This window comes from Rhinolophus ferrumequinum, chromosome 28, assembly GCF_004115265.2.
Source record: "Rhinolophus ferrumequinum isolate MPI-CBG mRhiFer1 chromosome 28, mRhiFer1_v1.p, whole genome shotgun sequence".
Classification (NCBI taxonomy): domain Eukaryota; kingdom Metazoa; phylum Chordata; class Mammalia; order Chiroptera; family Rhinolophidae; genus Rhinolophus; species Rhinolophus ferrumequinum.
Window position 1 is genome coordinate 2,549,265 of NC_046311.1, and position 26,016 is coordinate 2,575,280.

The 26,016-nt window shown below is 48.0% G+C and overlaps 1 protein-coding gene across 1 annotated transcript in view; it reads right to left on the minus strand.

Moving 5' to 3' along the window:
- The window catches only part of SH3GL3 (SH3 domain containing GRB2 like 3, endophilin A3), a 60,705-nt gene extending 38,755 nt beyond the window's left edge, over window positions 1-21,950 (minus strand). Inside the window, exon 1 of the mRNA XM_033099953.1 lies at window positions 21,770-21,950. Coding sequence (XP_032955844.1) covers window positions 21,770-21,814 — 45 coding nt within the window. The 5' untranslated portion in view covers window positions 21,815-21,950. The remainder of the gene's footprint in view (window positions 1-21,769) is intronic.
- Window positions 21,951-26,016: the final 4,066 nt, after the last annotated feature.

Genomic DNA, 26,016 nt, shown 5'->3' on the forward strand with positions numbered 1-26,016 from the left:
ACCTGCAAGTGGTTCTGGACAGCGGGAGCTAGGTCAGGAGACACGGGGGGCGGGGGGGGGGGCCTGGGGGGGCGGGGACTGGCAGCAATGGGAGGCCGTGGAGGTTTATCCTGAGAGGCCACTGCAGGACTTTTAGTAGGGCATGACCTAAGCCGATTTCTCCATTCCTCCTCTTAGAACGACTGTGGCATTTCCCTCTCTCTTGCCCCAATACTTAGCACCCTGGACTAGAGCTGCTGATTCTACACTGACTCCAGACTAGAGTTACCACTCCAAAGGAGACGCCCCACAACCTGACCTGACCCCCGGCCCCGGGCCCATCCCTTTGCTCCAGCAGCCCTGGCACATAAGTCAAGAACATGTGGGGAAGGAGAGCACCACAGACTGAAACGCAGACGCCACACAACCAGGAGAACGGGTTGACTTCAGAGCAGAAGCTCACAGGATGAATTTAAGATTTCGGGGTGAAGCTAAAGTCTCTAGTCTGGTGGTGGGAGAAGGTGGGCACCCTGGGGGGAACGACGGCTGCCTGCGCGGCAAGGATCGCAACTCACCCATTTCTGTTAACATTTTATTTTGGAAATTTGTGAACATATCACAAAAGTAGACAAACAGTGTAATGAATCACCATGTAGCTTCAACAATTGTTGAAATTTTGCCCATCTTATTTCACCAGTCTCCCCCCGGCCCCCGGCATCTCCCCACCACCACTGATTATTTTAAAGCAAATCCCAGACATCACATAATTTCATTTGCAAATACTTCCACATGTATCTCTAAGAGATAAGCCCTCTTTCAACATAAGCAAAACACAATGTTCACACCTAAAAAAATTAATAATTGCTTAAAATCATCTGACATCCACTTGGCAATCCTATTTCCCCAATAGACTCATGCCTTTTTGCAGACGGTTTGTTTGAAATAGGATGCAAGTAAGGCTCCCATCTTGCATTGGATTGATTTGTCCCTGTCTTAGTTTGGTTTCCCCCAGAAATAGGTCCTGAAGCAATGATTTAAGCGCAAATAGTTTATTTGGGAGGTGATACCAGCCAAGTTGGTGGGAGAACAGGGAAATGAGCCAAGGAAGGGCAGAAAGCCAGCAAATTCGTGTGTGCCCCTGGGGACAAATGGAGCACAGACCCTGCAGAGAAGGTGAGGGGCACCCCCCCCCCAGCATTATCGCAACCCCAGGAGATGGGGGAAGGGGCTCTTTATCCACGTCTCCACCCACCACAGGCTGAGGACAGCTCCCAGGGACATTAACTCTCCAGGCCATTAATTCTCTGGCACTCCCGCTCTGCCACGCATCATCTCGCAAACAGAAGAGAAGCCCACAGGCAGAGGCTCACAGACTTGCCAGCAAGCAGCCTCCAGCGAGTTGTAGAGACAGAAATGGAATAAACGTGGCACCAGCTGTACCGACCCCAGTCTTGTAAAAATTTCATTCACCTACATTCCCCCATCTCCTTCTTTGCCATTTATTTACTGAAGAAAAGGTGTCATCTGCCCTTTAGAATTTCCACACTCCAGATATGGCAGCTTTGCGTCCCCATGGTGTTATTTAACGTGTTCCCCTGTGTTCTGTATTTATCGCAAACTAAGTAGTTAGAAGATTGATCAGATCCTGATTCCATTTTTTGACAAGACTACCTAGAGGTGATGCCATGTCCTTCCGATAACATCACATCCAATTACGTCAGGGAAGAAAGGGCCTCTCCCAGCTAAAGGTCTTCCCCTTTTATCAGTTGGTTGTGTTACTTAATTCAGCATATTCCCAAGTGGGCCAACTTCCTCCTCTGGGCCAACAGGAAGTGGACCAGTCAGGCTGTGTGTCACTAAAGGCCTTGCTGGAACATTTCAAGCAGGGTGTGCTGGCAACTTGGAAGACACACCTGAAGATGTCACTTACTCCCTCTCGTTAGTACCCCTTTCGAACACCGAGCTCCCTTTGAAATCAACAGCAGAACAGCGGAAGCACCACGGGTATTTCCCTGCCTCAGAAGTTTGGATGCGTGACTGTTGACAATGCAGCTTCACCCGAGTCCAAAGCAGACAGACGTCCAGATCCTCTCACCGCATCTACACCATTTCCCAAGCAAAGTCTGCCTTCCTGGGTTGTCACACCCATCGGGTTCATGCTAAAGAAACAGGCCAAGGCCCCTGAAGGAACGCTAACCTGAACTTCAGAGAATGGCCTAGTCCAAAGTAGTGTATCCTGCAATACCGACGAGGAGAAGGTCTTCAGCCATTGGTGCTGGGGAAAGAGCGTCACTGGATTCTGTTTGATCATCCAAGGTCACTTCTACTTGCGCCATCAGACTTTCTCCAGACTGGAGCCCATGTCGTCCACGTCACTCATCCAGAAACACGTACTGACCGTGTGAGCTCAGGAACGCTGCCAGCCACTCGTGGGAAGGCATTTCTCCTGACCTCTGTGATGCCAGTTCCTCCACCATCCCCTCAGACTAACAATGTTCCAGCCTATACATCTTCTTAAAGCCATCAGCGCGGGTTCAGCTTCTACTCACAACACTCTTGACACCAAACGTGTGGGTTTTTCCTCCACCCGACAACCAATTCAATTCTGACACGATCCACCTGAGTTGGCAGCCGGCTCCAGAGGCTGAAAGGCTCCGTCCGCCCCACGAGACTGCCCTCATCCCTCAGAAGCCAGTTACAGGTTTCAGGGCCCCAGGTTACCCACACTTCTATGTGACTTGGCTACAAAGTGAGGGCTCCCCACAATCTGCTCCTAAGGTTTGATAATGGGCTAGAACGGTTTTCAGAACTCAGGAAGGCACCATGGTCCCTCCGGTTTATTCTCAAGACACAACTTAGCAACAGGCAAGTGGAAGAGACGCAGAAAGCCAGGAAGTAAATTGGGGACACCGACCTTCCATGCCCTCTCGGGACACACCACCCTCCCAGCGCCTGTGTACTCGCCACGCCAGGAGCTCTCCAACCCCCTTCACTTAAGGGTTGTTGTGGAGGTTTAATCAGGTACTAGGCATGACTGATCGATCACTGGTGATAAACTCAGGCCCCTCCCCGTCCCCTTTCTAGGAAGTCAGGGGATGGGGCTACAAGTTCCAAGTCTCTCGTCATGCTCTGGTCTCCATTCTGCAACTATCTAGGAGCCAACGCCACCTAGGAATCCTTAGCATGGAAGATTCTCTTTCACTCACTGGATCCCAAAGGTTTTAGGACAGGGGTGTCCAAACCTTTTTCAACGTTTTTCACCAAGGCCCATATGCGGTAAAATACACAAACAGCTGGGCCACTCACTCGAGGTGACGTACGTATTGCCTCACCTGGTTTATTTAAGTAAACTAAATATATTTTTGGAATTTGCTGCGGGCCAATTAACAATGGATTGCAGACCGCAGTTGGCCCGCGGGCCGCAGTTTGGACACCCCTGTTTTAGGAGCTATGTGTCAGGAACCAGGGACAGTCACCAAGTATTTCTATTTTTCTTCTATCCCAGACACTATGGGTGTTGCATATATACTAACAGAGTGTCCGACTAAATTACGTCATCGAGACGCCTTACGATGCAAAGCACAGCCCAGTGGTCTATGGGGCCTCATTCATTCTGGCCGAGGGCCACAGCCCTGTCCGTCTTATCACGGACTCCTCCCTTCAAACGGGAATTGCCCACTTCTGCTTCTGTCCCGACACACACACTGGGACTTCTCAAAGGAAGGTACCATTTTCTCTGTACCCACAGGATCTCAGAGGCAGCACACAGTAGGTCCTCAGTCAGTCATCATTCCCACTTCCGCCACTAAGGTCTGCAACGACGTCTGCTCTTTCAGTGCTTCCGTGCTGATGAAAAATGGTTTCTCAAAGTTTATCATTCTTCCCCAACACCTCCCTCAACTTCTGTCCACCATTACCTGCCGGTAGGTCCAGGTAAGTCACAGGTAGTTTACACATTATCCCAACCAAGATGCCATCTGTTCATTCTTAGTCTGATTTAAGAGGGTTTCAGTGCTCAGAACACTGCTTCTTGGGAAACTGGTCCTCTTAAAAACTCCTGGCTAATTTGTAATTAAGAGAACCATTTCCAAACGATGGTGCAGCTCTTGAGCGCTGAGTCTGTCCCACCTGATGTTCAGGTACAATCCCGCCTGGACGGACCACCAAGGGCAAGGTGCGCCACACGGCTGCCTTCAGCGGACCCAGGTTATCCAGCCAAGCCAACTGAGGCATCAGAGAAGCACTGCTTCTGTGCCGAGCAGTGAGCACTGGTTTCTTACGTGTCTTCAGAGCACCCTCCCCCACCGCACGATGCCTATGGCAGATTATTTCAAACCTATACACATTTTCTACTCACTACATTTACCACCCAAAAGAAGACTGTTATCCCCAGGAGATGCCCCAACCGGCGTCCTTGGCTTCCTGTCCACCGGGAGGCTGAGCCATCCCGGTGGCTTTCCTGGGCTTTCTCCACCAGAGACCAGCATAGAAGAGTCACCTGGGACAATGCAGGGTGTTGAAAGAGCAAAGCCTCTGCTGATCAAGGTCCTCTGAAAACAACAAAACACCAAGCACAAAGCGTTCGCGAACAGGCAATGTTCACACACTAGCACAGCGCAGGGAGGCAGCCTAGACCCACAGCGCAAAGGAGGCCAGATTAGCCGAGCATGGAGACCTCTGGAGGGCCCCAAACCCGTCCTTCTCCCTGGAAGCCATCAATCTCTTCCCAGTCTCTTAGCAGACAGCTGTGGGCCATTGAGTTCTGTCCCCAATGATCCTATTCCCACACCTGGCAAAAAAATGCCCCTAGCCAGGGCGACAGGGTCTGGTTCCCTTTTATCTATCTGCTTGTATCTGTCTGTCTAGTTAGCTATTTCCTTCATCTCCTTAGACCAGGGGTGTCAAAACTGTGGCCAGTGGGCCAACTGCGGCTGCAATCCATTGTTAATTGGCTCGCAGCAAATTCCAAAAATATATTTAGTTTACTTAAATAAACCAGGTGAGGCAATACGTATGTCACCTCGAGAGAGTGGCCCGGCCGTTTGTGTATTTTACCGCATATGGCCCTTGGTGAAAAATGTTGAAAAGAGTTTGGACACCCCTGCAAGTTTAGACAATTCTTGCCAGACTCCACTAACAGGTACAAACCTGCCCCACAGGCTGTTTTCTCTCAAACTGGCCTAAAATTCCCCTGCTTGATTTCACCTGGAAATGGCATTTTAGTTCCCTCTCTTCTTTTTAAACAGAGGTGAAGGCCCAGAGGGGTTAAGAGACTTTCCCGAGATCACACAGCAGTAGTAAGACTGAAATCTAAAACTGTTGTACCCCAGGGTTACTGGACCATTCAAGATGAAAGGAACTTTAGGTTTGTAGTTACGGAGAATAATGCAGTTTACAAATTCTTCAAACTGCCCCTGGGCTATGAACTCTGCCTAAGGAGTGGGTAATAGGAAAGCAGTTGGGGGAGGGAGGGGCAGGTGTGATATGCAGAAGCCTCCCCCAATCCTGGGGGCAGTAAACATCCCGGAGAAGTAAACTGGATGACGGCGAAAACTGGAGAAATGCAAGTAACAGCAGTTAGCTCTGAACAATGAGAATTGGAGGTGGTTTTTTACCTTCCAAAGCCCTTAGCTTTGCCACGCTGTTTCAATTTTCCTCACATGTAGGCATTTACCATCTTAATCAGGGAAAGTCACACTCAGGAACCAGCCTCATTTCCTGGGAGTCCTACAAGATGTAACATCTGCCTGGAGAATGCCGTCAGAAGAAATGAAACCACAAAACAGACATCTATTTATAAGGCGCCCCATCTGCCAATACCAGCAGCGCTGGGGTTTTGGGCGCCCACAACCCTGGGGCACAGGATTACAGCTTGAGAGCCGGCCAGGATCTTTGTCAGGAAGTCGCGGGGGTCTTCTGGGTCAGGGGAAGCAAGTGCCTCACGGCCTGGATGCCACTGACGTCCCCACGAAAACTAACGAAGGGGAGCTGGGAGGGGATAGCAACAGGTCTAAAAAAGCTAAGAGTCCATACGCCATACACCAACAGCAGAAGGACCTTCTACTGATGGGAAGGAATTCAAGTGCAGAGCTGCCGACCAGTGAACACCAGCCACAAAACCCAAGTGGCTGCAGGGCACAGCTGAGCAGAGCACACACACCCCTTTCAGCACGTTGTAGGCATGTGTATTCACCATACAATTTTCTAACAAGTGGCAGGCAGATGACCTGCTCTAACGTGGGTCTTGAGGAACACGCACCGTTTTCTAATTCACACAGAAAGCACCACGTGGGTTAACAGTGACCGATCGACACATTGTACACACACCGGCTGCTCCTACACAAAAGCCTCGAGATATTCAATCCAACCCACATAACTGCCCACAGTGCTGGGATCCCAAGTCCTCACGTCTCATCAGGGCCTCATCTGTCCTGATTCTACAGCTCCCGGGAGCCGCCCACGTGGTGCAGAAATGACCAGACGAATGCATTCCCAGGTGCGTGGCCCCTCACCTGGGAACAGCGCCTACCTACGTACGGGAAGGTATAAATCTTCATGCCATGAAAGACGGGTCAGAGGTGGCCTCGGGCCTCAGGGCCAACGTCCATTGATTGTATCACGTGTCAGAAAATGGATGGGGACAGAAAAAGAGCAAAATTACGTCTGCCAGAAAGAGCTGCCGCGATGAGCCACAGACCAGCAGTGCCCCCACTGGAGACACCAGGTCGGCCCTGGCCACAGTCTGTGAGGACAGGGAGGGCACGAGAGAGGACAGTGTGTCATGTCTATGAGCCAACACTGGTGCTCGTCACGGACAAGTAAACAGAAACACAACAGTCGAAGGCCTGTGGCCAGACCTGGAAGCCTAAGAGAAGAAAAATGGTTCCTCGAGGAACAAACTCAGACCCTCTTGCACAAAACTTGACGCACCAAGAATAGAAACTGCAATAGGAAATTAGGGTACATTCCCCCACAATAGGCGGGGCCACGTACAAAACAGAAGAGGCAAATATACCCACCAGAATAAAGTGAGACAAGAGGAGACTGCAGAGAAAATTAAAATACTGTAGCCAAATTATAGGAAATGGAAGGCAGAAAGGAAGATGCTAACACCAGCATGTGGAAACTAGACACAGCCGAAGGGTGGGACAGCTGGCCGGTCATTTCAACAGGCAGACATCATGGGGAGAAGGACAAGAAGAAAACCAAAAAGCAATCAGATGAAGGGAACGCCTCTAACATTTTACGAGATTTAAAAATGACCCAGCAATTCCACTCAGAGGCATATAACCAAAGGAATTGAAAAAGTACTCAAATACTTGTCCATAAGTATTGCTGTGTCCTGAATGTGTGGGTCCTCCCACCCCAATTCGTATGTTGAAGCAGTAACCCCCCCTATGTGATGGTTTTTGGAGGTAAAGCATTTGGGAGGGAATTAGGTTTACAGGAAGTCACGAGAGTGGGGTCCAAGTGGTGGCGTTAGTGTCCTTATGACAAGACGAAGAGACACCAGAGCTCACGCTTCACTGTGTAAGGAGGACACAGCAAGGTGACCGCCTGCAAGCCAGGACGAGGGCCATCACCAAGAACCAGTCTACTGGCACCTTGCTCTTGGACGCCCAACCTCCGCAACTGTGAGAAATAAATGTTGTTTAAGCCACCCAGGCTATGGCCTTTTGTTATAACAGCCCGAGCTGACTAAGTATTCATAGCGTCATAATGACAACAGCCAAAAGGCAAAAAGCCCCTTGTCCATCAACGGATACATGGAGAAACAAACTGAGGTAAATACGTACAATGGAATATTATTCAGCCATAAAAAGGAGTAAACCACCAACACATGCTCCGAAGTGGTTCAACTTCCAAAACCCCATGCTAAGTAAAAGGAGCCAGACAGAAAGCCACATGTGGTGCGACTCCACTGATAAGAAATTCCCAGAGCCGGGAAATCCATGGAGACAGAAAGCAGATTGGCGGTCACCAGGGGATGGAGAGAAATTGCTTTATAGAGTATGGAGTTTCATGCTGGAGTGACGAAAATGGTTTCAAACTAGACAGAGATATGGTGGCCCAACGCTGTGACCGTGCTAAATGCTGCTGAATCGTTCACTTTAAAATGACTTATCTCACGTGTGTGCATTTCATCTCAACTGTTTTTCTTTTAAGAAAAAGAGTAATTCAAGACGCACAACCACCAACTGCAACGTGTGGTCCTCGATGAGATCCTGGCTTGTGCAGGCCAACTATGAAAGACATTTGGGGACCATTAGGGAAGTCTGAATGCATTTAGGTGTGATGGCAATGGCATCCTTAAGTAGAAAATGCCTTTATTTTTCAATGTGCACGCTGAAGCATTGGGGAATATAACATTATGATGTCTGTTAACATAGTCCAGGAAAAAAGAAAAGATGAGGCAAAGGGGGCAAAATGTTAATGGTGAGATATACGGGAGGGGGTGGCGGTGGTCACTGTATTTCTCCCTGTAGGTTTACGTGCGTATGAATTTTTTCATAATAAAGGGTTAAAAAAAAACTCCCAACCAAAATCCCAGCAAGTTACTCGGTGGATATCGACAAACTGACTCGAAAGTTTTACATGGAGAGACAATAGATCCAGAACAGCCAACACGATCCTGAAGGAGAAGAGCATAGGTGGGAGGACTGACAGTACCTGGTAGGAAGACCTTCCTCTAAAGTTACAATAATCAAGGCAGCATGGTATTGGAAAGACTAGACACACAGATCAATCCAACAGAACAGAGAGCCCAGAAAGAGACCCCCATAAATATGGTCAACTGACCTGTGACAATGGAGCAATGGCAACACGATGGGGCAAAGACAGTCTCTGCAACCAATGGTTGATCAAAGGACTATGAAATTGGGACTCGATCAGCCTTAGAAATTGGGGCAACGCCTATTCACCTGGGAGCAGCTCTGAGAAATTTCTGAAAGACACAGGATAGACGAGAATGCCCGAGGCAAGGACAGACAGGTGCCCTGCACCCCGGTCAGACTGACACACACTCGGATAAATACGGGGCCATGGGGGTGGCAGTCCCACAGATGCCCTTAAAACAGCACTTGTGACAGTTACTAATGAAGGGAAGCACCTTACCTAACTGTGGGCAGACACACAGAAAGGAACCGTTCATACAGCAATTACAGAGGTTCTGCCAGAGATTTCCTCAGGCTGCATTCATCATTTCCACAAATATCAGGTGTCTACTACGTGACTCTGGGACTAGGAACAGCAGTAAGCAGAACACACGTGGTTCCTAACCTCACGGTGGCTATGCTATCCATCCAGTACCTACCCACTGGCCACACGTGGCCATTTACATGTAAATTGCAATTGATTAAAATAAAACTTTAGATCTCTAACTCACTTACCACAGCCACACTTCAAGTGCGCAGTAGCGATGTGTGGCTAGTGGCCATCATATCAACCAGCTCAGATTCTAGAACATTCCATCATCAAGAAAGGTGTTACAGGCAGAGTTGGTCTAAAAAGGCCTTTCAAGGTAAGTGCACTCTTCCTTTGAGAAAGCTCCACGTCGAGCCCAAGCCTGTCCCTCGCCACCCCTTCTGGGCTGTCAGACAGAGCCCAGTACCTCACCTGCTAAAACTAGACACAGTAAGAGCACGAGGAAAAGTCATCTGACACAGGAGGAAAGTCGGTAGCTCAAAATAACAGAACCAATCTGAGAAATGAAAGTACGAATGCCCATCAGAACCAGAAAGCAACGGAAGAAAACGTGAAAAGAGTTTCCTTATTTCTATCCCCAGGCAGGATGCGTGATGACATTGCATCTCTGGGAAAGAAAGCAACTGAGACCAAGATTTCTACCCACAGAAAAACATAACTGTCCAATTAAAAACTGAACAGCGCTGAAAAGTCAGCTTGTGTATCAAAGGAAACCAACCAAAGACACAGAAGATAAACCTGAGAAAATTCTCTCGGAACTTCAAGAAAAATGTCAAGAGATTATGATGTTTGTGGAAAGAACAGATATGTGGACCACAAACCTAGGAGGGAGGGTAATCATTATACATAACTTAGCAGTATGCATAATAATAAGAATTCCAGAAGGATAGAGAAGAACAGAATATATAAAAAGGAAAGACAATTTTACATCCCAAAATATTTGGACATAATTTGTACTAAGAATTGCAAACAGGAAAACAATACAAATGTCTACCCATAGAAGGTTAGCTACAGAAATCATTCACAAGATATAGGATGATGAATTAATATACTTAATATATATAAAGATAAATTTGAAATTTTTTGTTTGATTTGATTCTACTTGGCAATCAAGCAGGAAAAAAATGGAAAATATTAGCAGGTACTTTACAAAAGAAAAAACGCAAATGGCCAGCACATATATGAAGTCAATATACACAAATCAAAACATGTTTTTAAATTTATCACGATGACAAAATTTAAAAACAATAACAATACCCAGTGTTGGCAAGGATATGACAAACAGCCACTCTCAAACACCACAAGGTTACAGGATAAATTACAATAATATGTTTGTCAGGTAATAAATTGGAATGACGCCCCCCTCTTTAATGCCATCTTCTTTTAATTAAAAAATTAACTCCTTTCCCCACAAAGAAGGGGACGTCCGTCCCTCTAGTAGCTTTATGCAATACATGTATTTGTCTCTCAGGTAGATGTATCTCAGGTGGAAAATACCAAACCCAAGAGCACGTCGGAAAGACGGAAATAACAGGTGTGGCTTGCTTTCTGCACTACCCAAGCCACATATTTCTCTGCACAAGTCAAAGGAGGTATTTTCCTCAGAAAAAATGATCAACTTTGAGTCCCTCAAAATGACCCCGTGCTCGGTTCTGCCCTCCTAGTGCATTACTGTGCTCTTTCAACTGCAGGATTAAAGAAAACCATGGCCTCGCTTCCTTTGTCAGCCTGAACCTCCAGTTCTTGAACAATATGTTTGACCGGTTTCATGAAACTCAAGTCAGAAACAAATGAAGCCATTTCTGAAGTGAACTATATGGAAGGAGGAGAGAGGACAGACGTAGTTGAAATGCAGCTCCCCCTCAGCAGAGACAAACTGACAAACACTGGAAATCCAGTGCCGGCCTAATCTCCCATCATTGCCCCAGCATCACCCCCGGTTCCAAAATCAGCCATCGAACGATACGTTCAGCATGTTTCCATTCTCTGATAGGAAATTAGTTCCCTTGTTCCTCAAAGAACAAATGAACAGGCGCCAGGAAAGACAGCATGTTCCAGTAACATCCTTCCAAGGTGACCCATCTCACCCATCACGAGGCAAAGGGAGACGCAAGCTGGGCCATCCCCCAGGCTTATTCCGGCCCCCTCAGTACCAGCTGTGTGCTTGGAGAAAAGATGCATAATCTCTGTGTGCCTCAGTTTCCTCATCTGTCAAATAGAGACAGTAGCAGCATTTTCCTCATAGATTTGTGAGAAGTGTCTGAGATAAGCCTGTAAAGTGTGCCTGGTTGTTATTTTATTATTAGATCAGTGATAAACATGGAGTTTGTCATTAATTATTATGACAGTGTAGATATATGAGTAGACAGACTCCAAAGGAAAAGAAAACTAAAATATTAACAGAAGGGTGGTAGTAGTAAGCGGAATTTTTTTTTAACTTTTTTTTCATTTGTGTTGTAATAGTTTTAAAATAAATAAAAATTGGAGAAATAATTTTGATGCCCCACAAAACAAAAAATGAATTTTCCTTCAAAGGACTTTCATCTTATATCACAACGAACATGGGAACTGTCATTACACTGACAAAGAACCTGAAAAAAACTCAACAAATAATCACATAATAATAAAAGCTCGCATGTATTTAGCAATTACTAGGTGGCAAGGAGTCTACCAAAAGCCTTGCACATATCCGTGCAATTCATCCTCACCACAAGTCGAAGAAGGAGGTGCTGTTACCAATTTTACAGATGAGAAAACCAAGGCACACTACTACGTGGAATACCAACGATCACAGAGCTGGTAGGTGGCAGATGCTGTCAGTGCCCCCACACCCACAACTTTCAGGCTGAGGTGTGAGTGTGAGTGTGTGAGTGTGTGTGTGTGTGTGTGTGTGTGTGTGTGTGTGTTTTCCAGCTACATGAACACCAGCCAATGTGGCAGGCACACTGGAAGTGCCACATACATAATCAGTGCCGCCAGGAGCAGCCCTCAGCCAGTGACGGCCAGGCAGTTAGTAGGTTAACGCCCCAGCCTCCTCCCTCTGGTTGGGATAACTCTCAGGAGTCTCTAAGAGTTCCCCAGCTGGACGGAGACCCAGGTGCCCTCAGAGGTAACTATGGGTTTCCTTCTCTTCCCTATCTCTCTTCCCCATTCCCCAGTGGTTTTTCTGGGATTACCTGAAAACCAACAACCAAAGAAACAACGTCTCCACCAATTCCTGCTCAAAGTCTGCTTACGGGGGCCTCCAACCCAAAAACACCATACACAGTCCAGCTATACTACCCATACCCCCAAACACTCTAACCACTGGGCTCTCCCACCTCACTATACATGAAACAACAGGGACGCTCCTGCCATGTGGGTCCCAACGTGCTCACCTTTGAGGGATCCTGAAAACCACGTGTCATTTGGAGGGGCTGGTGGGAATTAAGGGACCTTCTGCTCCCTAGGGACCCAGAAAAAGGTACTCACGGCCTAAAGAGCTTGACCAAAGAATGGACTGTCTGCTCTGCTATCTCGACTCAGTCTCATTCTATTAGCGTGAAAGACGGCACAGGGAAGAAACATGGACCTGGGTTTGGGTCCCTTACCCGGAAGGGTCGGGACTCTTACCAGCTGGCGTTTACTGCACTCAGCCCTACACACACATTCGCTCACTGAATCCTGAGTCCACTGTGTTGGCGATGGGATTCTCCCCACGGCAGAAAAGAGGACGCTGAGGCTCACAGAAGGCAAGTGACGTGTCTAAGGTCACACGCCTACTAAGTGGCTCAGCTGAGACCCCAACCAGCTCTCCCCACCGGGCGGGCCTCCTGGGTTCCATGATGGTCTTCATATCTGCAGAGAGACCCAGCCCCCTGCTTTGCAATCCCCGCTTAGTGTCAGTGCTGACAGGGGACCAGGCTTGAGCCACATCTCCCAGCTGCTCAGATGGGTCCTTATGTGGGTTTTGCCCCTTCCATAATCTGCAAGTTCTCCTGAGTCATTTCTTCTCAGAGTGACTCGACCCCGTCCCATCAGCCTTCTTTTAAATGACGTGTCTCTTGCGCTGGGTTCATCCTCTGGGCCCACACGATCTCCCTCACCTCACATCCACCTACTCACTACTCCAGATACCACCAAAGAGATCTAAGGGAGCAAATCGATAGCCTTATCAAAGAAAAAAACATATCGTGGATTATACCTTCTTTTACCGAAGTCTCTGGGGCTTTTCATTCTCAGAGAAGTAAATCAAATAAATCCACTAACATTTGTTCCTTAACAATCTATGCTGCTCTTCTGATATTGCACTCCTTATTTTGACGAACTCCAAAGAATTTTTAAGTATGGCAATTTCAGCTGATTTCCATTCCCCAAGAACTCCCTCTAAATCTCCCAAGGAGAAAAACTACACCGTATTTCTTTCAAATATGCCTGTCTGGCAACTCGAAAGGGTACCATCTGGTTCACATAATTTCTGCATGAAGTTTCTCTAAAGCCTATAAAACATATATGATCCACTCCCGGTGCAAAAGAAGGCAGAACATTCCATTCCCATTGTACAAACGGACTCAGGTTAACTGATGCTGAAACTGGCCTTGGGGAGCCAATGATCAACTCCCTTAGAACAGGCCTTACAAATTAAAATACACGTATTTAATCAAAGTCATGCTAGAGAGGAAAGATAAATATGAAAATGACATCACACTCGGGACTTATTTTTGAGCCCTGGGAAAAGTACGTAGTGAACTGGCACGAAAAGCAAATTGGGGCTCTTTCAAAATGAAGCCAAGAAGAAAGCAAAATAAAGTCGGAATGATTAAAACAAGAAGGCAACAATGATGGAAGTGGAACGAACCAGCAGGGGAGCGAGCAAGCACTGTTTCCCTGGGGAGGAATTACAATGGGACATATGCAAAACGCCAAGCAACCTGTAAGCAGAAAAGTTCCCGATTTCCCAAGCACGGAATCAGACTAGGGCCATTCTTCTCCAGCACCGCAAACTCTGGACAGAGGAGCTCAGTTTGTGACAAACAGCCAGGGAGGCACGAGCTGAGGTGACTTTTGGGTCCAGGAGTCTCCTGAACTACCAAAGGGCTCATTACAGAGCTGTATGAATACCAGAAGGTATTCCCAAGTCACCAGGATGACTGAGAAATATGGATGTATACCAGCATCCATAAATTCCCCAAGCGGACGGTTCGGAGCAGAGGTCCGCAAACTTTTTCTGGAAAGGGCCAGACAGTAATATTTCAGGCTTTGTGCTGCACACTGTCTGTTGTCACAACTGTGCAACTCTGTGGTTCCCAGGCAAAAGTGCCCACAGATAACACGTACGCAAATGAGCGTGGCTGAGTTCCAAGAAAACTTTATTTATGGACGTGAAATCTGAATTGTAATTATCATGTGTCATGAAATAGTATTCTCTCGATTCTTTTTTTCAGCCATGAAAAAAACTGTAAAAATTATTAGTTCACAGGCTGTATGAAAGCATAAGGGATGGGCTATATTTGGCGCACAGGCCTTAGCTTCCAACCCCTGGTTGGAATACAGGGTCTAAACAGGTGACATCTGGTTCAAATGAATGACGAAGACACACTGACGTTACAGAAAGATGAAAAGTCATGCAGAAGAATAGCAATGGATTTTGGTCATGCAACGGTAACAAGTACTGCACTGCACTTGTCTTAGAATCAGACGGGCCTGTCCTGGAGTCCTCATAAGAGCAGTCGCCAGCTGTATGACCTTGAGCAAGCTGTACTTAACCTTGTGAAGCCTTAATTCCCTCCTTTGTAAAAGGCGGATAAGAATAGCACCTTCTTGATAAAGGTAGCTGAGGAGGAAATGTGATCCTGCCTCTAAAAATACTTTGCACCGCTCCCAGCACCTGTGAGAAATAAAGCTAATTAATTAGCACTATGATAATGCTCGTGGAGTGACTGGTTGGCTGACAGCAAAGCATTTTTTCCTGGATATTTAGAAATTCTGACTCCTAATTTATAAAAACCGAAGCTCAAAATGAAGTAGATGTCGGGGTTAAACACAAAACTAATACAACAATAAAAGGGAATTTTAACTTTGGTGCAACATCTCAGTTATTCAGCTACTGGAAATCTAGACACCTCTGATTTCTACTGAAGTCGTGGGCTCCAAGTCATGAAACGAGAAAGCAAGCATAAACAGCTGCTCCTCCACTCAACAAGCATTTGTGAAGACTCTTGCGTGAGAAGCATCTAATAGGAGGGCCCAAGAAGTAACCACAATAATCTCAACACAATAAACATGACTTTATTGATGTGCAGATACCCAGGGTTCAGAGAGCAGAAGCGACAGCTTTGGAGAAGAAAGACGAAGAATACAGGGAGCTGGAGATCTCCAGGCTCAGAACGTTGGTGGGGGGATGGGGGAAGGCTTTCCAGGAAAAAGTAATAAACAGGCAAAGGAGTGAATGAGCCCAAGCCGCTGGAGAAGGCAGGCTGAGGGTTGCTGGAAGGAGCTGGGGGCGCAGGGAAGATCATCACGCACCACCGTAAACTGAGAGTCTACCCTATGCCTCCGGGAATCCCATGGTGAGTCTGGAAGGGGAATGATGAGGCCAAATCTCACCCTAAAGAGAAATCAACCGTTAAAGAGACAAGACCACTTGTTTTCGGTAATGGCTCTGTCTTTTCTTGGAAAAAGCACTTGGTCTAAGACATCCATTGGAATAGAATGGGATCCAGGATGGAAAAAATTCAAGGATATTGGTTAACTGTTTTTTTAAACAAATTTTGCGAGTTCCATAAAATGCGTGAAAATCGGTTTTAAGACACATAGCTTTTATTTGGGACATGCTAAGGCTCAATGAGAGCACCAAGGAAGGGGTTATAGCCGCCTTAGACTACTGCAGAAACTCCCGATTGGGGCAGCCTCTTCTCAGCATCTTCCCAAATAGTTCGTACTAGCTCTCCCCACCCCCCGCGTCTTGCCAGGATTTGCACAGACCTGCGAGGCTGCCCACCGTTTCCAACGCCTGCTTCTGCTGCTCTGCCCCCCAGGCACTGCTGCATCTCTATGGTGCCCTCACTGCCCTCACAGCCGTCTGCCCTCACACCTGACCGACCACCCCACGGTTCCCACATCACACCAGCCGAGCCCCTTTGAAGAGCCCAACACAACCACACAGGGGCAAACGCTCCGTTCATCCAACAAGGCTCCCAGGCACATCCTAGACACAAAGCCCAGAGCTGTCTCCACGGAGACCGTCGTTCGCTCCTAAGCAAGAACTGGCCACACACTGGACGACCAGGAATCACCCTGCTACTATTCGAACCGGAGAAAAAGTTACCCTGCAGATGAAACACTCAAGCCACGCACACCTGGTCTTGAAGGAAAAGTGCGTACCGATTTGAAAAGTCGACCATATTAATTTGTCTCCCATGTGTTCCTTTTGGCCTGCACAGCTTTTTAAAATGTTCGATCCACTGCCAATCTTTCAAAAGTAGGACATTTTATTATAAGATCTGGGTTTGAAACATCCTGTCCCCCAAAAATAAGAGGATCTAGACCAACAATAGATTGGAGTTAAACAGACCATCCAGGCCGCGAGTCACTGTCCTGCTGGATGTTTATGCAACATGAGCGGATGCTTGCTGAGCACCTACTATGTGCCGGGCAGAGTTTAAAAGGCTGAGGCTGTCATAAGGGATAAACAGGGCAAGAACTGGGTACCACAGCGGACGTCTGCTTCAGCAAGGTGGAGTGGATTAGAAGTACTTGTCCCCATTCCTCTATATGCCGATGGCGGTGAGCCAGGAAAGAACGTGTAGCGCAGGAGAGAGGTGCCCCGATGGGAGCAAAATCCCTGAGAAAATGAGAGTGGATGGACTTGAGACACAGCGGAGAGACCAGCCAGGTGTCAGCACCTCGTTACACCAGGAGAAACAGAGGCACACTCACACCGCCTCCGCTGGTGGATTACCCGCCTCCAGACTTTTGAACGACGGCCCGGAAGGAAGACAGAACACGGCCGTGGATGAGGAAATGTGACTCCCATGTCAGGTTTGCCAGGGGGCACCCACGTCATCCAGCCTGAATGAGCAGCCGCCTGTCCCGTGATGGATGATTTCAGCAGCCGAAGCACTTGGTGGCACGGATATTTGGGAAGGATTTATGCAATGCCAGAGGGAAAGACGCCACCATCCGTCGGATTGGAAAGAGAGGCGGAAGGGACAACACCAGACTTAGGAAGGTGACAGCCGCAGGTGCTGTGGTCAAAACGTGTGGGGACGACCCTGGGAAGGCATCTCATAGAAGAACTGGAATAGTCAGAACCGCACCAGTGGGTCCCTGATCCATCGCACCCCTACTGCTTTCCCCAAACCCATCCCCCCAATTCAACAGTTTCCCGGGTTTCCATTGAAAAGCAAAACCTAATTATCCACGTTTTGCTGATGGAGACTCTCCAGAATACATTCACTTATTATTGAGCCAAATAAAATAGTGTACAGTACTATTAACCGGCAGTTTTATTTTCTGGGTAAAGTATGCCAACACTAGCTCCCCCAAATACACATGATATACTCCCCACTTATTTTTGGGAAACATAACTTACATTCCATTTATTAATAACGCTGAAAATTTAATCTGAAAAAAAAAATCACGAAAAAAAATTTAAAAAAAAATCCGTGCGTGAACATGCATTTTTACATCGAATAAGTGATACCCTAAGTTACATTTACTTTAGAGAAAAAAAGTCACCTGAAGTAAGAAATGTTTGGGTTTTATTGTGTCCTTCAGATACTATAAAAATCAAAATTAATTAGGTTTGACCATCTAACTCGAGCACCTTGATTTAAAAAATAATGACTGTGTAGATTTACCAATTCATTTATCAAGAAATCTATGTAGAAATAGATATTTAGCTTAACATATTTTCTGATGCATCTAAGAGAAAAAAATTAAATCAGTATGGATTTTGCAAAGTGCATTTTTCTCTTTCTCTCTAATGACGAAGTGTAACAAGAGACCTTCATTGCTTCCCTAGAGATTCTCATAATTTACAGAGAATATCCTTCTGTGAAGTGTTTCCCCATAAATGGCCAGCCTGTCATTACGGGGTAAATGTCCATGCCCCTTGTGACCGCTCATCATTTTTCTGGTTAATGCATTAAAAGAGAAAGGGGGAAACGTTACCCAAAAAAAACCTTGGTTACATTCCCACGGCCCTTAGCTGGGTCCCATGACAGAGGTTAAAGAGCACACCTCCATAAAGGCAAAAAGAAATCAATTTACCATGAAGCCCACAAATGTCATCACCATCTAAGGTCACCAGTATATGGTTAGTTCCGAGAGAAGAAGACAAAGAGGCAAGATGAAAGTGTTTTCCCTACACTCGTGGGATGGGGAACAAGGCTCCAGGAAGTCCAGAAAGAGACAGAATCTGGCTTACCCAGGTCAGAGCAAGCAGAGGTGTGGCCTAAGCAAGATGCACCACCAACAACTGCTGTCCAGAGAACGCCTATGAAATGAGCACGATTGCTACAAATCACGGAGTGGTGACACTAGTGTCATTAATGTAAATTATATTCATTTTGGTCAGGCCCGTTTCCCAAAGAACCCCAGAGCCCTCTCTAAGCCATGTGTGTGTATCTCTAATAGCTCAAGCTGCACTCTACCAAGAGGAGAGTAAATGGCTCTATTACAAAATCTCAAGAGGAAAAAAAGTATTGCATTACGAACTTGGGACACTTGGGTTCTAGCCCCAAATGCTGAGGGGAATAATTAATTACATTTTGTTTTGAATGTGTACTTGTCTCATTTTAGTTTATTCCTTCCTCTTTCCTGTTGGTTTCCAACATGATGCATGTTCCCTGGGTTTACAATTTTTCATTCTCAGTAAAGTCAGGGGACTTTTTTCCCTCAGAGATAGGTAAGGTGTCAGGAAAGAAGGGCCAGTTAACCGGGAGGTTATAAGTTATTTTACCTTACCTACCGCTGAGAAAGGTCACCTCAGTTTGTCATGCTTCTGTCAAACCTTATCAACTTTGTCTTTCTCTGAAATATTTTAAGTGAATTATCTAAGAATTTCAGAATTGATGCATATACACACCCACACATGTATCTTATTGAAATATAATTCGCATGCCACACAATTCAGCCATTAATGTGGTTCCGTGGTTTTTCGTATATTCACCGAGTTGGGCAACCATCGCCACAATCAATTTTAGAACAGAGACATAGGTTCTAAATCCTCTAACCCATCACACAGAGGGAAACCAAGGTCCACATGGGTTATTAAGTAAGTCAGGTTCCCAAGGTCACAGAGCTGGATGGTGGCAAAGCCAAGCCTGGATCTCTGGGGATCATTAAGCCACTCACATCAGCCGGGACTCCCTTCCCCTGACCTGGGAAAGTTCATGAATTAAAACCTGCTGTTAAAATGTTGCCTGAGAAAAAGATCTGGCATTTTTTTTATTATCGTGCTCCCTCTTATTATATTGAACCCAGTCTAATTTCTCTACCAACTCTGTCACATTACACGAGTTCTTAGAAAGACTTCTAGAACAGATAAAAATGTATCCAGGGGGCACTTTGAACACAAAATGTGGTTTGTCAAGCCCAGAGAGAATCTGTGACAGCTTGCTTTCCAGATAAAGTCACAAAAGAGTTCAGCTCATGCAAAAGAAAGCTAAAGTAGACCCTCTGCTCATTTCGTCTGTAATGGACTGATTATGGGTGATTAAACCAAATGACCCCCTCACTAGCATACTAGGTTTCTAATATCAGTAACTTCCTAAGATTTCAACCCTTCGTCACGCCGGTTAGTGGTCAGAAACCAACCCGCTGAATCATCCAAGGGTCATCTCTGAGGTCTGCTCCTGTGAAGTTTATAATCAGTACAAGAAAATTTTCCATAAAAAAAGCTTAGTTCCCTACCCGTAGAAAGGAGGCCAGTGTAACAAGCCTCTGGCACTGCCGACCCACCCTGACACCGGCTCCTGGCCGCTGACAGCCAGGCTGACAACACCCCTCAGGTCCTAGCTCACAGCAACACTAACTGCTGGCTCCGGCTTTTAAACAACACCCCCCCCCCCCCCCCCACCCAGGTTTCCAGGGCACTCATCTCTGCCCTGAGTTCTACTAGTTCCTTCCTTCCTCTTCTCCTCCACCCCAGTAGTTTCATTTATTCAATAAACACACACCGAGTGGCCACTGCTTATCAAGTACCGGGCTACACCCTGTCCCTAAACGTGGCTGCTCCCTGGAGTCTATATTTTGCTCACTGTATCCTCTCTCTCATTTGCACTTATATTGTTTAATCTCCAGTTAGTCTGGAAATGCCAAACAGCCTATAGCCCCAGTCCCTACCTCCTCCTGAGCCCCAGGTCAGGATATGCACCTGCCGCCAGGCTGGTGACACATGAGTGTCCCACAGACCCCTCACAGCGCTCAGGGCCAGCAGTGAATCTGCCAGCTGGCCCCTCCTGCAGGGCTGCCTACCACCCCGATAGAACCACTGCCCACGCAGTGGCCCCAGCCAGAAACGGCATCACCCAGTTTCTTCATGGAAAGGGAGTGAGAGGACGGCCATGTCTTGCAGCCTAGGCCTGAGGCAACAAGAAGAGACTCCTCTAATTCCAGCTGCTTTGGGGGGGGCTAATTTGTGGGAGGAGCAGGATGAGACCTCCTCATCTGTCCACCTGGTTCTAGCAAACCTGGGGCTGAAGGAGGGATGGAGCAACAGGTCCAGGGGTGCAGGCATAGGGTGTAGGATAGGTTTTACAATGGGCGCTGTGCCACAACTAGATACTGCTATCTGGGAATACAAATTTACTTCTCAACATACACCCCAATTTCACGCCTCCTTGCCTGTTTTCCCGTTTCTTCTGCTCAAACGCCCTTCCTCCTTTCCTCCCAACCTCCAACCACAATTCCTCCTCCTATTTAATTCTCCAGGGAGGTCTCCTCCTCCAAGGAGCTTTCCCAGAGGTCCCCACGGTGTTGTCTGCCAGCCTCTGCGCGTGGAGGTATGTATACCACTGTTTGTTTACGTGTCTGTCTCGGTGTCTTTCCACCAGACTGGCAGCCCTGTGAGAGCTCCAGGAGCCTGATGCCCAGTCCCAGCGAACACCGGGAAGGCTGTGGGGGAGGAAGGCCGGCGGTGGGGAGCCCCGGCCGGGAGCCGGGCGCCGTCCGGCGGGTCCGCTGCGAGGCGCGCGCTGGGAGCGCAGGGGCGCCAGCCGGTGCCGAGCACACAGCATCCCGGGGCCTGCGGACCTCCGCGCACGCACCTCGCTCCCTGGGTCCTCCTTGCAGCGCCGGGCGGGAGAGGCACGAGCCGAGCCTCCAGGCCTCCGGAAGCCCAACCTCTCCGGTGCGAAGACCCCGCCGCCCGCCACCTCCTCTGCCCCGCTCAGACCCTCAGAATTACAGCGGCTCCCGGGTGGAGCGCGGGCCCGGAGCTGGGGCGCCACGCAGCCGGGGAGGGAGCCGGCGGCCCGCGCTCCACCCCAGGCGGGAACACCTGGAGCCCCCGAGAGGTCCCCCAGGGCGCCAGAGCCCCAAAGGCCCCGGAGCCTCGGGGACCGCGATGCCCAGTCTCCCCTTTCTGCCCTGTGTCCCCTACCTGGCTGGCTTTGTGGAACTGCTTCTTCAGCCCCGCCACCGACATCGCGGCGGCGCCCGGCCGGGGGGTGGATGGTCTCTGGGCTCGGCCGGGCCACGCGGCCAGGACGCGCGGGGGGAGCGGTCCCCGCGCGCTGGGCTCCGCCGGGCCCGCCTCCCACGGCCACGGCCACAGCCGCTGTCACACTCGCACACACGCGCGCACGCAGCTGGCAACACTGCGTGCCAAAGCCCCCGCGCAGCCCATTGGCCGAGCCGCGGCGGTATGCAAATGAGGCCGCTGGGGCCGCCCACGCTTCATTGTTGCGTGGAGACCCGGAGGACCCCAGATGCAGCGAAGACCCGCCTGCGAAGCTGGGCGTGGGGAGGTCGGCGAGTGCCGAGAGCAGAGCCACACGCACCGCGCTCTGGCTGAGCGCAGGATGAGAGGCACCCGGCTTTCCATTGGCCTTGGGTGGTGGGAGAGGGATCACCTCTCCAAGCTTCTGGCACTTGTACGTCACCTGCTTTTACGCGCGGGCGACATCGCCTCCCTCTGGCGCATTTGGGTAGGTTTCTGCTTTAAGAAAGGGACGCCCCAAAATGCGCGTAGGGGGAGAAATGCTACAGGACCGGGGACCTGTGGTAGGAGGAAGCGGCCTGTGGGCGGCGAGGCTGTTTCTTCTCGCCCCACGCCGTGCTCTGGGTACCATCTGCCCAAATGATTTGGGTCCTCCAGGAGTCCGAGTCACCGGGTAATTTGCTGGTAAATATGGGTCTCGCCTCCCCGGAGCATTCGGCATTAACAGCAGCTATCTCCAAGGAGCCATCAACAGCGCGCTCCATCCCTGGGGAATTCGTGAGAGACCCAGCTGCCTGGGTAACTCCTACTAGCTGTGTCAGTTAGTGTCATTTTGCACAGGGGCCAAAAGCCTGTGTGTCCACAGCCGAGGCCCAGCCAGGGAGGGGCCTGGAGCCTCCCGTTGCTGCTCCGTCCATTCGAGCTGCTCCCAGAAGGTCGGCATCCGTGCTTCATCTGGCCCCCAAAGGGCCCGAGGGTCCCCAAGACCTACAGCCCATTCTTAGAAACGCTTAACAGGCAGAAACCTGTGCCTCCTCCAGGCTCCACCTAAAAGAAAGACGCTCCTCTTTGTGGGCCCTCCACCGATGCCATCTGGGGCGACCAAAAGCCGGGGTTTGCCCAGGTTCCTGCTTGTGCCCTGGCGTCCACTGCTGGCATCTGCATTTCTCCAGGACAGAAATCACACAGCCTCTCCTTAGCTCCCACGTCCTTTATTCCTGCCCTCATCCAAGTAAGGACTGGGCTGGTAACCATCCCGCCCGGTGCCTCAGTTTCCTCCTTTCCCTTAGAAAGAGTAGACAGGAGCGAACAGGACCATTCTTCCCCCGATATGGGAGGAAATGAATGACCTTAGTGGCCATCGGAGAATGAACAACGATGGCTTGGGCCAGTGCTGCCGGTTTGACTAGCTTACGTGTGGCTGACACTAGCCACAGGTAGGTAAGTGGATGGTGTGAGAGTGGTGACACCTGGGTCAGAACAGCAGAGCAAGCTGGCCTGTCCACACAACAGCAGGCTCCCCCCAGGGCAACTGCTGCACTAAGGCATAGGCAGCTGGGCTCCAGGACTGGGGTCAGGGTCCCCCGTGTCCTGGGCTGGTCCAGGGCCGCCTGGACCATGCTCACTTGCCTTCTTTCTCTATGTCCAAGAGTTGTTCAAACAGCACAGGTCTGAAGAAACTCCCCCCTAAACCAGTCCGCTGTGCACTTTGGGAAGAGAGTGGGTGGGTTTGTATTTTTTTTTTCTAACTTTTTGACATTTTTTTTCCATGGTTGATAGAATATTCAACTTCTCTACTCCAATTAATTTTGGTAATTTATCTCTTCATTTAATCAAGTGTAAAGTTGCACATTAGATTCTCATAAATTCTGAACTTCAGAATCTTTCTTTCATAGACATTTTTTTTCTTTTGCAAAACTATTTGTTTTTCTTAATTTTTCAGTGATTTGCCAACTTGATTGTTTTTTAAGATATTTCATGAGCGTATTCATCATTGCCATAGTTTTTATTTTGTCTCATTAATTTCTTTATGATACATTCCTTCCGTTTTGTTCAGGGGATTGAAGTTATTAACAAAGGAAACTGTCCCTGGTTGACATAAACTGGAAAAAATGTCTGGCGAGGATATCAGAAGTTCAGAGACTCCGAGGGATTAGGGGACCAGGTGGGGCCTTGAGCACGAACCGGGAATCTGAGTGGTCAGATCCCCAGCACGTCCCGTGCCCACCCGTGGGATGTGCTGGCTCAGCCAACGGACACTGGCTTCGGACACTAGAAGGAAGGCTAAACTGTTCCTGCTTCTTTCAGGTACTCACTGAGGATGCCCAGTCCCAGGCTGCGTCTGACTGGCTCCGTCTAGATGACCTGCCCAGGCTCTGGATGTGTCAGATCCACACCCGAGGAAGAAGCTTCGGATGCCAGGCAGCCAAACAACGAACCTAAAAACAGTAGCAACACAAATACTCACTAGTCAGGGCCTCCCGAACCTCTCCATTGGAATGTGTGGTTTATTTTTATTCTTCTTTGTTGTATAAACAGCACCTATATTACTATGAATTTTTCTCCTGAATTTGGCTTTGTTTTCATCATGCAATGTAGTTTTCCTGATTATTTTCTTAATAAGCTTGTTGTTGCAGTTTTAATTTCCTTTTTGATCCAAATGTTATTCGGGACGATTTTTAAAAATCTTCTCTAGGTGGTTTGATTTCTTCTATTCATTGTATATTAAATTCTAGACTTGTGGTACCATTGTCACATCTTGAAGTTTCTTTTTCACATGGCCTATCATGTTACCTTTTACGACTGTACCATTTAAATCAGGTATATTCTGAGTGTCTAGGGGACAGTTTTCAGTTCATGTGTAACAGGAGGGTGTGTTCTACCACAGCAAATCGCTCCGAGGGAGATTTAAACTCCTGCGAGCTGGAGCCATGTCGGCCTGTTAAAGCCTTGCCCCCCTTCACATCCTTGTCACCCCTTCCGTGACCCAAGGACCCGTAGCTCTTCAGTCTGTTTAGGAAGGAAGGAGTACACCAATGTCCTGAGCTATTGGACAGAGCTGTCTACGTGGAATGAAAGCAAAAGGGGGTGGGGGTGAGGCACAAACAAGCATCGGTCTAACCTGAAGGATCTTTAGGTTCGGGAGTCATCACAGGGCAATGGCAGGCGGGATGCTGTGATGGTGTCTGTCACAAACCCATGGCTGATACAGCTCCAGGTGGCAGTTCTGGGCAGTCCTTGGAGCACTGAGGTCAAATACTGATGTCTTCACTAATCCTAAAATGTTAGTGTAACCAGACTTCTTAGTTGGCAATTTTATCTCTCTATTGTCTCCTTAAAAAAAAATGCTGCCACCCAACTCCCTGCTGGGGAGGCATCCTGGGTTGCTCATGCACAAAAGAGTACGGTTTTGGGCCTGGTACATAGAAATTCTGCAGTGTGCCAAGAGTTTAGATAAAGCAGATCTAAAAGCATTCTTTCTCTCAGTTTAATATCCCCACATACCGGGCTGCCGCAGAAAGTTGAGAAGGAGGAGACTGAATTGCTGTCCTGTAACTCCATGGGTCTTTTATAATTTGCACATCTGGGAAAGGTGTGCCCATCGATGAGTAACAACAGAGCAGACATAATAAATCCCAGACGCTGAACATGGCAATTTGCCTTGAACTAGCAGGATCACCACTGGGGACAAATGTATAACTTTTCCTCACTTATTGTTTTACCTGAAACGGATTTAAAAAAAAAAAAAAAAAAAAATCAGTTGATAAGTTTAAGAAAAGACAAGAAAACTATTAATTTTAAAATGCAGAGGAAAAAAACTGAAGTATTTTCATGTATGTTAAAAGGAGCATTGGGTGAAAGGTACTCTCTCAATAGTGAAAGGAAACATGAATCACTAGTAAATTAAAGCAAATCTGAGTTATCTACCATACATGACGCCATTATTCTGGGCTCTATAAAAATTCCGTTAGAACTCTGGGTCATGCTATAATTCTAAGGAGTCTTTGTTAATTATATAGGGGCTATTTTCATTTTTCACATTTACCAGAGAGAGTTTATTTTTCATTTCTAATAAGTACATGCTCAAAGCTTGTGCTGGGTATTGAGCAACGAGGACACAAATTGTAAGCTAATGCTGCCATCTCGTGGTCATGTATAGATATAGCAGCGGTGAGCTAGGCTTGCCA